The following is a 14,660-nucleotide window of genomic DNA, read 5'->3' as shown; positions in this document are numbered from 1 at the left end:
GGAGGGAGGGGAAAGTGGGTGATGGGCATTGAGGAGGACACCTGTTGGGATGAGCACTGGGTGTTGTATGGAAACCAATTTGACAATAAATTTCATATTAAAAAGATAAATAAAATAAAATATTTCTGTAAGAGCACCTATCAAAGTCACCAACCAGATAATTACATTTCTTTATAAAGAAAATGAAAGCTTACTAAGAAAAATTAATTTTAATGCTGAATAGATTGTAATCATAAAATGGAAAATTAAGAGACAACTTAGACATGCCTTAGGAATACCATCTTTTCCTATATGAAGCCTTTAAAAAAAAAACTTAATAATATCTCATAGAGAACAACTCGCAGTTTGATGTGAACCAAATTTATGTGACTATAAAAAGCAGCATTTTTTTTCCTTTCCTTGAACTGACCTTATTATTCTTCTACTTATATTTTTCAAATAGTTTTCATCAGTGATTTTGTATTTGGTTTCATTGTTGGCTTTGTTCTTCTTAGTTGTCAGTTTTCAGAAAATAAACCAAAAACTTGATTTTATTTTTGCCCCTTTAGTCTTGTTTTATTGATTTAGTCTGATTCTTATGTTTCTCTTTAAGCAAAATCACGCAAAAGTATCTATAGTTTATGCTGCTTTTCTTCTTTGTTAATTTTACTATGTTTCCTTTCTTTTTCCACAGCTTGTTATTGGGTAGTCTGGGTGAATCCTGACTTGTGATTAAACAATAATCAAATCTTTGACTTGATCATTACAAACCCAGTACTAGCCTTATATGCTGGGTCAGACTCTTTCTTTTCTCTGTAAATTTAACACATTCATGGAATTCTCAACTTCACAGATTCTGATCTCAATGATCCTCTTTGGAATGATGATTAGTTAAATCAGGTCCTATTTTTCTTCAAGTGAAAAATCATATGCTGTGTAAGTTTCTGATAATAATTAAGAAACTCCCAGATGTGTCCACATTATGCATTGTATAATTAATCTGTTATGGGCTCTTAGACTTTTTTAATCTGTAAGCTATTTATTTGGGGTATGAGATCCTCCACCTTTCTTCACTCAGTATAAAAAACAGCTTATCTTGGTGATGATAATAATTAAATTTTTCTGGGAAAAAACTTATTGGTTTTCATTTAGTAAATTGAAACTTTGTACACACAGACCACCTAAATCCCCATAAGCTAATGCTTGGACAATCACTGACACAGAAAATAAAATTTTATAAACCAATTCCATTATTTTACCAGACCTCACATATAAAGGATAATACATATGGTATTATAAGTAAATAAATAATATTTTATGCCCTTTATTATGTTCTATGTTTTTATAAAATTGTTCTTTTGAATTAAAATACTTCTCACTTTATAGATATCACAACACAATGTTTAAGTGACTATTAAACACGATTGATTAGTAAATATATAAACAACTTAAATCTTCCTTTAAAACTTTGTTTTCATTGACTTAAATGAAATATATGTAAATGTGATTTTTTAAAAATTTATATCCAAGTTACTTAGCATATAGTGCAACAATGATTTCAGGACTAGATTCCTTAGTGCCCTTTACCCATTTAGCTCATCGCCCCTCCCACAACCCTCCAGTAACCCTCTGTTCTCCATATTTAAGTGTTTCTTATGTTTTGTCCCCCTCCCTGTTTTTATATTATTTTTGCTTCCCTTCCCTTGTGTTCATCTGTTCTGTGTATTAAAGTCCTCATATGACTGAAGTTATATGTGTTTGTCTTTCTCTGACTGACTAATTTCGCTTAACATAATACCCTCTAGTTCCATCCACGTAGTTGCAAATGGCAAGATTTCATTGTTTTTGCCTGCCAAGTAATACTCTATTGTGTGTGTGTGTGTGTGTGTGTGTGTGTGTGTGTGTGTGTGTATACCACATCTTCTTTATCCATTCATCCATCAGTGGACATTTGGGCTCTTTCCATACTTTGGCTATTGCTGATAGTGCTGCTATAAACATGGGGTGTGCATGTGCCCCTTCAAAGCAGCATACCTGTATCCCTTGGATAAATACCTAGTAATGCAATTGCTGGGTCATATGGTAGTTCTATTTTTAATTTTTTGAGGAACCTCCATACTGTTTTCCAGAGTGGCTGTACCAGTTTGAATTACCATCAGCAGTGCAAAAGAGATCCTCTTTCTCCGCATCCTCGCCAACATCTGTTGTTGCCTGCGTTGTTAATGTTAGCCATTCTGATAGGAGGTGTAAGGTGGTATCTCATTGTGGTTTTGATTTGTATTTCCCTGATGATGAGTGATGTTGAGCATTTTTTCATGTGTTGGTTGGCCATCTGGATGTCTTCTTTGGAGAAGTGTCTATTCATGTCTTTTGCCCATTTCCTCACTGGATTATTTGTTTTTTGGGTGTTGAGAAAGGTGATTTTCTCTACATAAATAATCTTATTTTTCAGAACTTAGACTATTAGATCTAGGAATAGCCACCCCTAAACACCCAAAAAAACACCCAAAAAAGTGTTTTTGTTTCCCCTACCACCCACTCATACTGTTCATGTTTGAGCTGTTGCATAATGAACTTTTAGTCATTTTACTTCTAGCCTTCATGATCTACTCTGTATAAACTGACTTGATATTTGTACTTTAGTTTTAATTTTATGCCATAATTATCAGATCTTTGAACAAACAAATATGAATATTTATATTAACCATTTTCCAATTAAGTACCATGTTTGAGAAATGATCAAGGTAACACTATGTTACAAAGGTTGGACAAATTTAGAGATCAGTATCAACTGCCGTGGAGTCCTATTCAATAATTTTAATCTTCTATTAAAAAATGAAAAGCCCAAAATGCATCATGTGTTTGATCTTCAAGATAGATTTCTTTGTTTTATTTAAATTTAAACCATGCTGAAGTTCAAACTAAGCCCAAATGGTACCTTGTCATCAATCAAACTTTATTGTTCAGGTAAGAGATAATGTTATGGTTTTCTCATTAATGCCTTTCAGAGCCTGTTTCCTGAGCCACTGTCTATACAGAGTCATTCTGTACAATTCCTCAGAGATCTGTGGGAGAAGACCCAGGCAGATGGTGCTCACAGCTTTGAAACAGCCATGATGGAGTCCACATTTCCACAGCAGAAGGTAAACGTTTCTTCCCTTGGACATGTTATTTCATTATTTTTTTAAAAAATTTTAATAAACAAATTTGATTTATTTAAATTCCCATTAGCTAACATATAGTGTAGTATTGGTTTTAGGAGTAGAACCCAGTGATTCATCACTTACATATAACACCCAGTGCTCATCCCAACAAGTGCCCTCCGTAATGCCCATCACCCATTTAGCTCGTCCCCCAACCACCTCCCCTCCAGAAATCCTGTTTGTCCTCTGTATTTAAGTCTCTTATGGTTTGCCTCCCTCTCTGTTTTCATCTCATTTTTCCTTCCCTTCCCCTATGTTCATCTGTTTTGCTTCTTAAATTCCATATATGAGTGAAATCATATGATATTTGTGTTTCTCTGACTTATTTCACTTAGCATAATACACCTTGTTGCAAATGGAAAGATTTTATTCTTTTTGATTGCCAAAAGATATATATTCCATTGCATATATATATATATATATATATATATATATATATATATATATACATACATACATACATACATATCACATCTTCTTTTTTTTTTTTTTTTCAACGTTTATTTATTTTTGGGACAGAGAGAGACAGAGCATGAACGGGCGAGGGGCAGAGAGAGAGGGAGACACAGAATCGGAAACAGGCTCCAGGCTCTGAGCCATCAGCCCAGAGCCCGACGCGGGGCTCGAACTCACGGACCGTGAGATCGTGACCTGGTTGAAGTCGGACGCTTAACCGACTGCGCCACCCAGGCGCCCCCATATCACATCTTCTTTATCCATTTGTTAGTCAATGGACATTTGAACTCTTTCCATACTTTGGCTGTTGTTGATAGTGCTGCTATAAACATTGGGGTGCATGTGCCTTTTCGAATCAGCATTTTTGTATTCTTTGGATAAATACCTAGCAGTGCAATTGCTGGGTCATGGGGTAGTTCTATTTTTAATTTTTTTGAGGAATCTCCATACTGTATTCCAGAGTGGCTGCACCCATTTACATTCCCACCAACAGTGCAAAAAAGGGTACCCCTTTCTCTGCATTTTCACCAACATCTATTGTTTCCTGAATTGTTAATTTTAGACATTCTGACAGGTGTGAGATGATATTTCATTGTGGTTTTGATGTGTAGTTCCCTGATGATGAATGATATTGAGCCTCCTTTCATGTGTCTGTTAGCCATCTGGATGTCTTCTTTGGAAAGTGTATATTTATGTCTTCTGCCCATTTCTTCACTGGATTACTTTTTGGGTGTTGAGTTTGATAAGTTCTAATAGATTTTGGATACTAACTTTTTAAAAAAAAAAATTTAATGTTTATTTATTTTTGAGAGACAGAGTGTGAGCAGGGGAAGGGCAGAGAGACAGACAGAGAATCCAAAGCAGGCTCCAGGCTCTGAACTGTCAGCACAGAGCTCAACATGGGACTTAAACTCAGAAACCGTAAGATCATAACCTGAGCAGAAGTAAGACGCTTAACCAATTGAGCCACACAGGAGCCCCATTTGATACTAACCCTTTATCCTATATGTCATTTGCAAATATCTTCTCCCATTTCATCGTTTGCCTTTTAGTTTAGTTGATTGTTTCCTTTGCTGTACAGAAGGTTTTTATCTTGACGAAGTCCCAATAGTTCATTTTTGCTTTTATTTCTCTTGCCTCTGGAGACATGTCCAGTGAGAAGTTGCTGTGGCTGAGGTCAAAGAGCTTGCTCCCTCTTTTCCCCTCTAGGATTTTGATTGTTTCCTGTATCACATTTAGGTCTTTCATCCATTTTGAATTTATTTTTGTGTATGGTGTAAGAAAGTGGTCCAGTTTCATTTTTCTGCATGTTGTTGTCCAGTTTTCCCAGCACGATTTGCTGGAGAGTCTGTCTTTTTCTCATTAGATAATTGTTCCTGTTTTGTTGAAGACTAGTTGGCCATTCATTTGTGGGTCCATTTCTGGGTTCTCTATTCTGTTTCATTGATCTATGTGTCTATTTTTGTGCCAGTAACATACTGTCTTGATGTTTATAGCTTTGTATTACAGCTTGAAGTCTGAAACTGTGATTCCTCCAGCTTTGGCTTTCTTTTTCAATATTACTGTGGCTATTTGGTGTCTTTCATGGTTCCATACAAATTTTAGAATTACTTGTTCTAGCTCTGTGAAGAATGCTAATGTTATTTTGGTAGGGATTGCATTGAATGTATATATTGCTTTGGGTAGTATAGGCATGGAATGTTTTTCCTTTTCTTTGTGTATTCTTCAATTTCTATAGTTTTCAGCATACAGAATTTTTATCTCTTTGGTTAGCTTTATTCCTAGGTATCTTATGGTTTCTGGTGCAATTGTAATGGTTGTATTATTTTAATTTTTTTAATGTTTATTTTTGAGAGAGACCGAGAGAGCACAAGTGGGGGAAGGGCAGCGAAAGAGAGGGAGACACAGAATCTGAAGCAGGCTCCAGGCTCTGAGCTGTCAGCACAGAGCCTGGGGCTCAAACTCATGAGCTGTGAGATTGTTACCTGAGCCAAAGTCAGACGCTTAACTGAGCCACCAAGCACCCCTAGAATATATTATTTTAAGCCAACATTCAAGATTATCTTGAAACAGTTTGCCTTTTTCTAAAGTTTCATTTTTTTCTTCCTTCCTTTAACTTCTTTCATCATTATCAAAAAACAATTATTAATTAATGATTTTTCATGTGGTAATCTTTGAAAGGACAGAGCGATATTGGTAGACAGGGTCATTGCCTGTTATGACTGTTAAATTACCATTTGTTAAATGTAGCACAAGGTGCCAGATGGTGAATCTCAGTTCAAAAACAGACCACAGGAGAAACTGAAATAGAGAAATTGACTACTCACAGGTTCTGAGGGAAGTACATGGCACACCTTGAGGGTCTACATGGGGAGGTCAAGACAAGGTGCAGGCAGAGAAAGAGGCAGGACCTGGGACACATGCCTTTATAGCAGCTACAGATAGAGAGCTTTTGGGTTCCCAGGATAAGGCCAGATTGGTCAGTTCAACAAAAAGCAGGTTTCTGTAAGCCTCACCAGAGTCTGTCTAGCAGGCATATCAGGAGAAGGCCCTAGGAACCAGGGGAAACTGTTGATCATGAGAGCCACTGGAGGCATCATATCAGGGGTATGTATTTGTTTGTGACTCTGCAGGCTGTTTTCTAGGGCATGATTGTGCATGAGGGGATTAGTGTCAGTTTAAGGCCCCTACAGCCCACTTGGCCAAAGAAAATGGATGCCAAGGCAGCAATACTATGGAATAGCTTTGCCATATCCTCAGTAGTGTTGTTTGAGGCTCACAGACTGACATAACACATTCCACTCAGAGGCACACAAAAACTGCAGAGTGGTATGGAATAGAAAACATTTTACAAAAGAAGACCATGGACTCTAGGATTAAAAGGAAAGAGCATCAGGAAACTGGGCTCCAGTTCTTTAGTGCTTTTTATTTCTTCCCTCCATACTTCTCTTCCCCTTGTCCTCTGCAATTGCCACAAAGCAAGGAAGTGGAAATAAGGTGAACAGAAGAGAGAGAGCATGGTCAGGGTGAGAAAGAGCTCTATTGAGACAAGCAAGTATGACTTGAGACACATTTTAGGAGTGTGGAAACAGGGGCAACAATCTCAGGACACAATTGACTGAGACCTCCTGGGCAGACACCCATAGTGGGAAAAGCCCAGAATGTGGAACTATAGCCATTCGCCAGATAGAGTGAAACAGGAATTGTACATATACTGATGTGATCAGATTTGGATGAGAAAACTCACAGGCCTGGGTATGGAGAAAACAATCTGAAGAAACCTGGCTGGAAATAGGAAGACCACTTAGGAAGCTATTACTAGAATTAGGTAGGACATGAAGGTCAAAACTAAAATTGGAAGTTATAGGGAGAGGATGGATTCAAGAGCTACTAAAGAAGTAGAACCAACAGGACTTGGTTCTTAATAAGGAAAATGGAAGAACTAAGGATGACTCCAGGTGCTTGGTATGGCTGAATGGATGATCGCACCATCCTGAAAAAAGAGACCACAAGGAAAACTGAGGTGGAGGAAGAAGATAAAGCATTGTTATTTATGTTTTGAGTCTGAGTTATCTGTATATATAACCAGGTGGTGGTGGTGTCTGAAATGCCTGTGTGGGCCTCTGGAAGAAGGCCATTAAGGGAGGCATGGATTTAGAAATCATAAGGTAGCCCTTGAGGTCATGGCAGTAGACTGGATCACTCAGGGAGAATATATATAATGAAAATAGAGAACGGTTATTGATCTCCCCTTAGTAAATATAACCAGCTTATCTAAGCTCTTCCCATACTCAAAGATTCGATTACTCTTATTTTGCCTTTAAGAAAGCCCAGAATAAGTACTGGAGCCTTACTGGGCAAACCAGAGGTTCTGAGAGGATACAATCATGGTCTGTGTCCTTGTTTTACTGTTAGATGAGGAACAAGCATACCAATGTTAAATAAATTCAAAGTATGAACAAGTAGCAAATTAATCAAAAACTGTTATATTGTGAAACTAACTCAATATCTCTTAAGTGCTGAAGGATTGTAAGAAGGATGACAAATGAATGTGATTAATCAGAAATTTATTTACAATGGTCTGTAAGACACTGAAGATGCATCCAACTATTGCATCACTTTTTTGGCTTTGGTTTAAGAATTAGACTTGCAGTTTTAAGAATAAAGGAAATGCCATAATTGCATCAATGCAAAGTAGAATGGAATTTTTGTGTGTATTTCATTCAACTCTTAAACTGTTGCCTCATGATTAAAGACAATGGCTCAAATTCTTATAAAATTTTCATGAAAACTGTGTTTTCACTACAGGCAACTAGTAAATTAAAACTTGGCAGCCTGCTTCAAGTCCTAAGAGATTTTTTTAGAAATTGGCAAACCAGTTTTGTGCGTATTCACAAATATACTTCTTCATATTTCTTACATTTTATACCAATAAATATTCCTCTAGGGAAAAATTAGCTGCAAATCAAAAAGGTTTTGAAATCTTTAGTTTTGTAATTTTCTTTATTCATAAGTAATAAAAACCACTTTGATATCTAGAATGTATATTATGTAGCGAAGTTATCTGCATAGGTATTTCTCAATCAAATTGATTTTCTTCTGTTTTTTTATGAAGTGTTCTGCCCACTAAATTCAAAATAGCTGGGAGAATAATCCAAAGTCTGCTTTATTTTCCCCACGTGTGCCAGTATGTACATGCACTAGCAATTTGAAAGTGATGTGCATGTGCATCTGTTGCTGTAAATGAGTTAACGCTGCTGTCAGGTGGATTCACATCCCCCAAAAAGGAAGAAACTCTTAGGAAAATGCCTGAGTCTCTAGAAGGTAATGCTCTGGAGGTTTTGTTATTGTGGTTGCTTTTTAATTGAGTCTTGACATTTTAGAACTGAAGATCAACAGTAAGATAACGATTAAATTGCAAACTGTATGAGGGCAGGAGTTGTACCCCATTTACTATTGCATTTGCAGGGTCACACAGTAGCTGGCATACACTGGGCTCTCAACAAATAATGGGTACCAACTGAATAAATGAGTGCTGCCATCTTCCAAATATTAAAATTAGAAGCAAAGGGACCTGTTGAAAGTCACACAGCTAGTCAATGGCAGAGCTAAAACATGAGCACATGCCATGGTGACACCATAGCTGTCACCGATGTATCTGATACTTCTCTACTATGGGCACATAAGAAGATTACACTTCCCTGCCTCTTGAACTAAGGCTTGGCCATGTGACTTGCTTTAGCCAATGAAATATGAGATAGAATATGTGTCACTCCCCACAGAAGCTTTTAAAAACAACTACATGAGTCTCTGTGTTCCCTCTTTTCACTTACCACGGTGATTGCAGAAGCAGAGGTTGCTATTAAGTTGCCAGCAGATGGGCACAGAATTCTGAGCCACCTCCATGGAAGACGGCTCTCTGGAGAACCATCCAGACCCACTACACTTTGCACGAGGAAGAGACAATCTTTTGTTCTGTTAAAAACTAAGGTTTTGGTATTACTGCAGCATAACCCACCTATCTTGACTCATACACCTAGCAGAGTAGGTAAACGTGGCTCTGAAGTCAGACTTCCTGTCTTTAAATCTGCCTCTGCCACTTGCCAGTTCTGAAGCCTTTGGCTCTGAGATCCAGTTTCTTTATCTGTACCATGGCAATAATATTTGCTCCTACCAGATAGAGCTGTTTGAGGATTGAATAAATTAATACATAGAGAGTTCTCAGAACAGTGGTCACTGTTGTGGTTTCTCAATACAGGTTAGCTAATATTCTCTGGCCAGCATTTCTCTCTCTCTTTCTCTCAAGAATAACAAAGACACTATATAGATAACTCCAGGTTGATTCAAAGCCTATATGTTATCAATGAAACCTTATAATTAGAAGAAAATATCAAAAGTTGTCTTTATGACCTCGGGATAAGAAAGAATGTCTTTTTTTTTAATTTTTTTTTAACATTTATTTATTTTTGAGGCAGAGAGAGAGTATGGACAGGGGAGGGTCAGAGAAAGAGGGAGACACAGAATCTGAAACAGGCTCCAGGCTCTGAGCTGTCAGCACAGAGCCTGACGTGGGGCTCGAACCCAGGGACTGCGAGATCATGACCTGAGCTGAAGTCAGACGCTTAACCGACTGAGCCACCCAGGCGCCCCAAGAAAGAATGTCTTAAGATGTAAGTGAGCAGAAATCATGAAAAATAAGTAAATATTTGACTACATAAATGTTTAAATTTCTGTATTACAAAAGACACTATAACAAAAAAGGCAAGCACGAGGTATGAGAAGTATTTGAAATATGTGTCACTAACACAAAAATCTGCTACATCAACAAGGAAGAGACAAATAATTCAAGACAAAACTAGGCAAAGAATGTGAACAGAAAATTCACTGAACAGGAAACTCAAATGGCCAATAAACATAAGAAAAAATGTTTAGTCTCACTAAAAATCATTGAAAATATTGATTTAAATATTTTAAAATGATATGCCATTTTACAAAGAGCAGACTGGCAAGAATGAAAAATTGTAGCCATACAAATCTTGGCAAAGATGTGGAAAAAACAAGAATGTACATACACTATAGATAAAAGTATAACAGATTAATCTACTTAAAAAATAAAAAAGTACTTAAGAAATATATAATCATTAATTAGATTCATAAATGACCATTAGTGACAGTCAAGGAGGGTGAGTAATTAGCTTTTCAGAATCTTAATACCACTGTGGGGCACCTGGGTGTCTCTGTTGGTTAAGTGTCTGACTTCAGCTCAGGTCATGATCTCATAGTTCATGAGTCTGAGGCCCACATTGGGCCTCTGCACTGGTGGTACAGAGCCTACTTGGGATTCTGTCTCTCTCTGCCCCTGCCCACTTGCACTTTTTCTCTCTTAAAATAAACAAATAAACGTTAAAAAAAAAAAAAAACAGAATCTTAATACTACTCAAAGCTTACCGAAAAATGTTTAAGCATTTTATCAGAAATGCTTATTTTTCACCAAAAAACATAAAATACCTAGGAATAAATCTAACCAAAGAAGTGAAAAATCTATACACTGAAAACTATAGAAAGCTTGTAAAATTGAAAAAAGACACCAAAAAATGGAAATATATTCCATGCTCATGGATTGGAAGAACAAATATTGTTAAAATGTCAATACTACCCAAAGCAATCTACATATTCAATGCAATCCCTATCAAAATAACACCAGCATTCTTCACAGAGCTAGAACAAATAGTCCTAAAATTTTTATGGAACCAGAAAAAAACCCAAATAGCCAAAGCAATCTTGAAAAAGAAAACCAAAGCAGGAGGCATCATAATCACAGACTTCAAGCTATACTACAAAGCTGTAATCAACAAGACAGTATGGGACTGGCACAAGAACAGACACTCAGATCAATGCAACAGAATAGAGAACCCAGAAAGTGACCCACAAACCTATGGCCAACTAATCTTTGACAAAGCAGGAAAGAATATCCAATGGAATAAAGACAGTCTCTTCAGCAAGTGGTGCTGGGAAAACTGGACAGAGACATGCAGAATAATGAACCTGGACCACTTTCTTACACCAGACACAAAAATAAATGGATGAAAGACCTAATGTAAGACAGGAAGCCATCAAAATCCTCGAGGAGAAAGCAGGCAAAAACCTCTTTGACCTTGCCCGAAGCAACTTCTTACTCAACACATCTCCGGAGGCAAGGAAACAAAAGCAAAAATGAACTACTGGGACCTCATCAAAATAAAAAGCTTCTGCACAGTGAAGGAAGCAATCAACAAAACTAAAAGGCAACTGACAGAATGGGAGAAGATATTTGAAAATGACATATCAGATAAAGGGTTAGTATCCAAAATCTGTAAAGAACTTATCAAACTCCACACCCAAAAAACAAATAATCCAGTGAAGAAATGGGCAAAAGACATGAATAAACATTTCTCCAAAAAGACATCCAGCTGGCCAACCAACACATGAGAAAATGCTCATCACTCATCATCAGAGAAATACAAGTCAAAACCACAATGAGATACCACCTCACACCTGTCAGAGTGGCTAACATTAACAATTCAGACAACAACAGATGTTGGCGAAGATACGGAGAAAGAGGATCTCTTTTGCATTGTTGGTGAGAATCAAGCTGGTGTAGCCACTCTGGAAAACAGTATGGAGGTTCCTCAAAAAACTAAAAATAGAACTACCATATGACCCAGCAATTGCACTACTGGGCATTTTATCCAAGGGATACAGGTGTGCCGTTTCGAAGGGATACATGCACCCCCATGTTTATAGCAGCACTATTCACAATAGCCAAAGTATGGAAAGAGCCCAAATGTCCATCTATAGATGAATGGATAAAGAAGATGTGGTATATATATACAACAGAGTATTACTTAGCAAGCGAAAAGAATGAAATCTTGCCATTTGCAACTACATGGATGGAACTGGAGGGTATTATGCTAAGTGAAATTAGTCCGTCAGAGAAGGACAAAAATCGTATGACTTCACTCATACGAGGACTTCTAAGAGACAAAACAGATGAACATAAGGGAAGGGAAACAAAAATAATATAAAAACAGGGAGGAGGACAAAACAGAAGAGACTCATAAATATGGAGAACAAACTGAGGGTTACTGGAGGGGTTGTGGGAGGGGGGATGGGCTAAATGGGTAAGGGGCACAAGGAATGTAGTCCTGAAATCATTGTTGTACTATATACTAATTTGGATGTAAATTTAAAAAAATAAAAAATAGGGCGCCTGGGTGGCGCAGTCGGTTAAGCCTCCGACTTCAGCCAGGTCACGATCTCGCGGTCCGTGAGTTCGAGCCCCGTGTCAGGCTCTGGGCTGATGGCTCAGAGCCTGGAGCCTGTTTCCGATTCTGTGTCTCCCTCTCTCTCTGCCCCTCCCCCGTTCATGCTCTGTCTCTCTCTGTCTCAAAAATAAATAAACATTGAAAAAAAAATTAAAAAAAAAATAAATAAAAAATAAAATTAAAAAAAAAAAGAAATGCTTATTTTTTTTTACCACAAAGAAGTTTTGTATTAAAACATACAAAAATGTTCTATCCTAGTCCAAGTTTAAGAAATTTTTCTTTATAACCGTTTAAAATGAACAATCTGGCAATAAACTCCTCTACCCTATTATCTTTCAATTCCATTTGTAGGTGAAACACCAGGAGACATGTACAGATGTCAACTGAACATTATTTGCACCAAAACATCAGGAGCAATGCAAATGTTCATCAGTATATAAATGAAGAAAATGTTGTGATATAATCATGCTATACAGGCAATGAAAGTGAATTAATTAGACCGATATGTAATAACATGGGATAAATTTTGAAAACAGGATATTAAGTTTTATCTTATTTATTTATTTTTAATATTTATTTATTTTTGAGAGAAAAAGCACTAACAGGGGAGGGACAGAGTGAGAGGAAGACAGAAGATCCAAAGCAGGGTTTGCACTGTCAGCGCAGAGCCCAATGCTGGTCTCCAACTCACAAACCATGAGATCATGACCTGAGCCGTAGTTGATCACTCAACCAACTGAGCCACCCTGGTGCTCAAAGGATATTAAGTTTTAATAAGCAAGTTGCAAACGTATGATAAATAGTATGATAGCTCATATAAATTTTTATAACACTCTAAGCAGTATTATGAATGCTTATTGGTATATATACCTGGGGTAAAAATATAATACCATATTTGGAATCACACCAAAATTCCTGACAGTAGGAAGTGGGTAAAAGAGAGAGGGAAATGTTACTAGAAAGGGAATTAAGGAAATCTCAGTTTCATCTGTAATTTTGTTTTTTTAAAAAATCAAGCAAAATATCAGTATTTATTAATATGGCAAGTACATGAGTATTTGTTACATTATCCTTTGTATTTGCTTTCCTGTCTTTTTAAAAAAATTAATTAACCTATAAGTAAAGTCTAAGAATAGAGTGTTGATAGATTTGACTACATAAAAATATAAAGCTTATAAAAAAACCTATCATGCACAATAACTTAAAATGAAAATATGTGTAATAATCATGAAAGACAAAGTTTAATATCCTGAAGATACCATAAGTTCATGCAAGTCAATAATCAATGGGCCAAAGGCATTGAGCAAACAACTCAAAGGAGACTCAGTTCAAAAAAAGTATTCTTCTTCATCAATAGTCAAAGATACGAAAATTGAAATTAAAATAACATTTACATTACCCCTTTTAATCCATTTTTAGAAGGATAATAATCAGTTCTAGCTACAGCAAGAGAGTTTGGACACTCTCACACATTTTTAGTTCAAGTGTAAATTATTTCAACACTTCTAAAAAACAGTTTAGCAATACAGGTCAAGAGTCTTAAAAATATTCATATCCCTTAACACAGTGACTCCATTTCTAGGAATCTATTCTAAAGAAATAATCTGAAATTTGTACAAAACCTAAAATATGCACATCAAATAAATATTGTGGAATTATTTATAAATAGCATAAATGTCTTAAGACATACACATATATGCCTCCATATGGAAGAATATTAAGAAAACAGGAAAAATCGTATTTATGAGAAATGTTTAATGACACGAAACAATGCTATGTCAAATGCCACATTGCAAGATAAAAAATTATTTATATAAAAAGGATTATTTGGAGGATTGCCCATTAAAACAACGAAAAGGAAATATACTGAAATGTTAGCCATGGTTAACTCTGGTTGATGGGACTAGCATATTTGAAATTTTCTGTTAGAAGTTTGTGTTTCTTTTATAGCCAAAGAAAAAAATTATTCCAGAAGTATGACTTTTAGTTACATTGCTTCCTGTAAGCAAATGTAAATGAACAGTATATTTAAAGAAAAATCCATGTTAAGCTCCTCAATTTTCATTATAAAATAAAGATTTTAGAAAGAGGGCAGAAAATCCATTAGTCTACTTTAGAAATGAGGAGGATGGCCTCTGGGAGCAACTGGAGATACCATTAACAATTTCATGCTAGTGCATGTGCGGCCCAGCCCTTCAGAGGGAGCGGCGCTCTGATT

The 14,660-nt window shown here is 36.5% G+C and overlaps 1 protein-coding gene across 10 annotated transcripts in view; it reads left to right on the top strand.

Annotated features, from left to right (window-relative positions):
- Positions 1–14,660, top strand: part of VEPH1 (ventricular zone expressed PH domain containing 1) — a 327,919-nt gene that overhangs the window by 258,586 nt on the left and 54,673 nt on the right. For all 10 annotated transcript variants that reach the window (XM_086674592.1, XM_086674591.1, XM_086674590.1 and 7 more), the window contains one exon: positions 2,988–3,122. In XM_086674592.1, the coding sequence (XP_086530718.1) occupies positions 2,988–3,122 (135 nt within the window). The remainder of the gene's footprint in view (positions 1–2,987; positions 3,123–14,660) is intronic.

This window comes from Puma concolor, chromosome C2 (assembly GCF_028749965.1).
Source record: "Puma concolor isolate L17-30 chromosome C2, mPumCon1.1.hap2, whole genome shotgun sequence".
In the NCBI taxonomy this organism is placed as follows: domain Eukaryota; kingdom Metazoa; phylum Chordata; class Mammalia; order Carnivora; family Felidae; genus Puma; species Puma concolor.
This window is presented reverse-complemented; position numbering and strand designations above follow the sequence as displayed.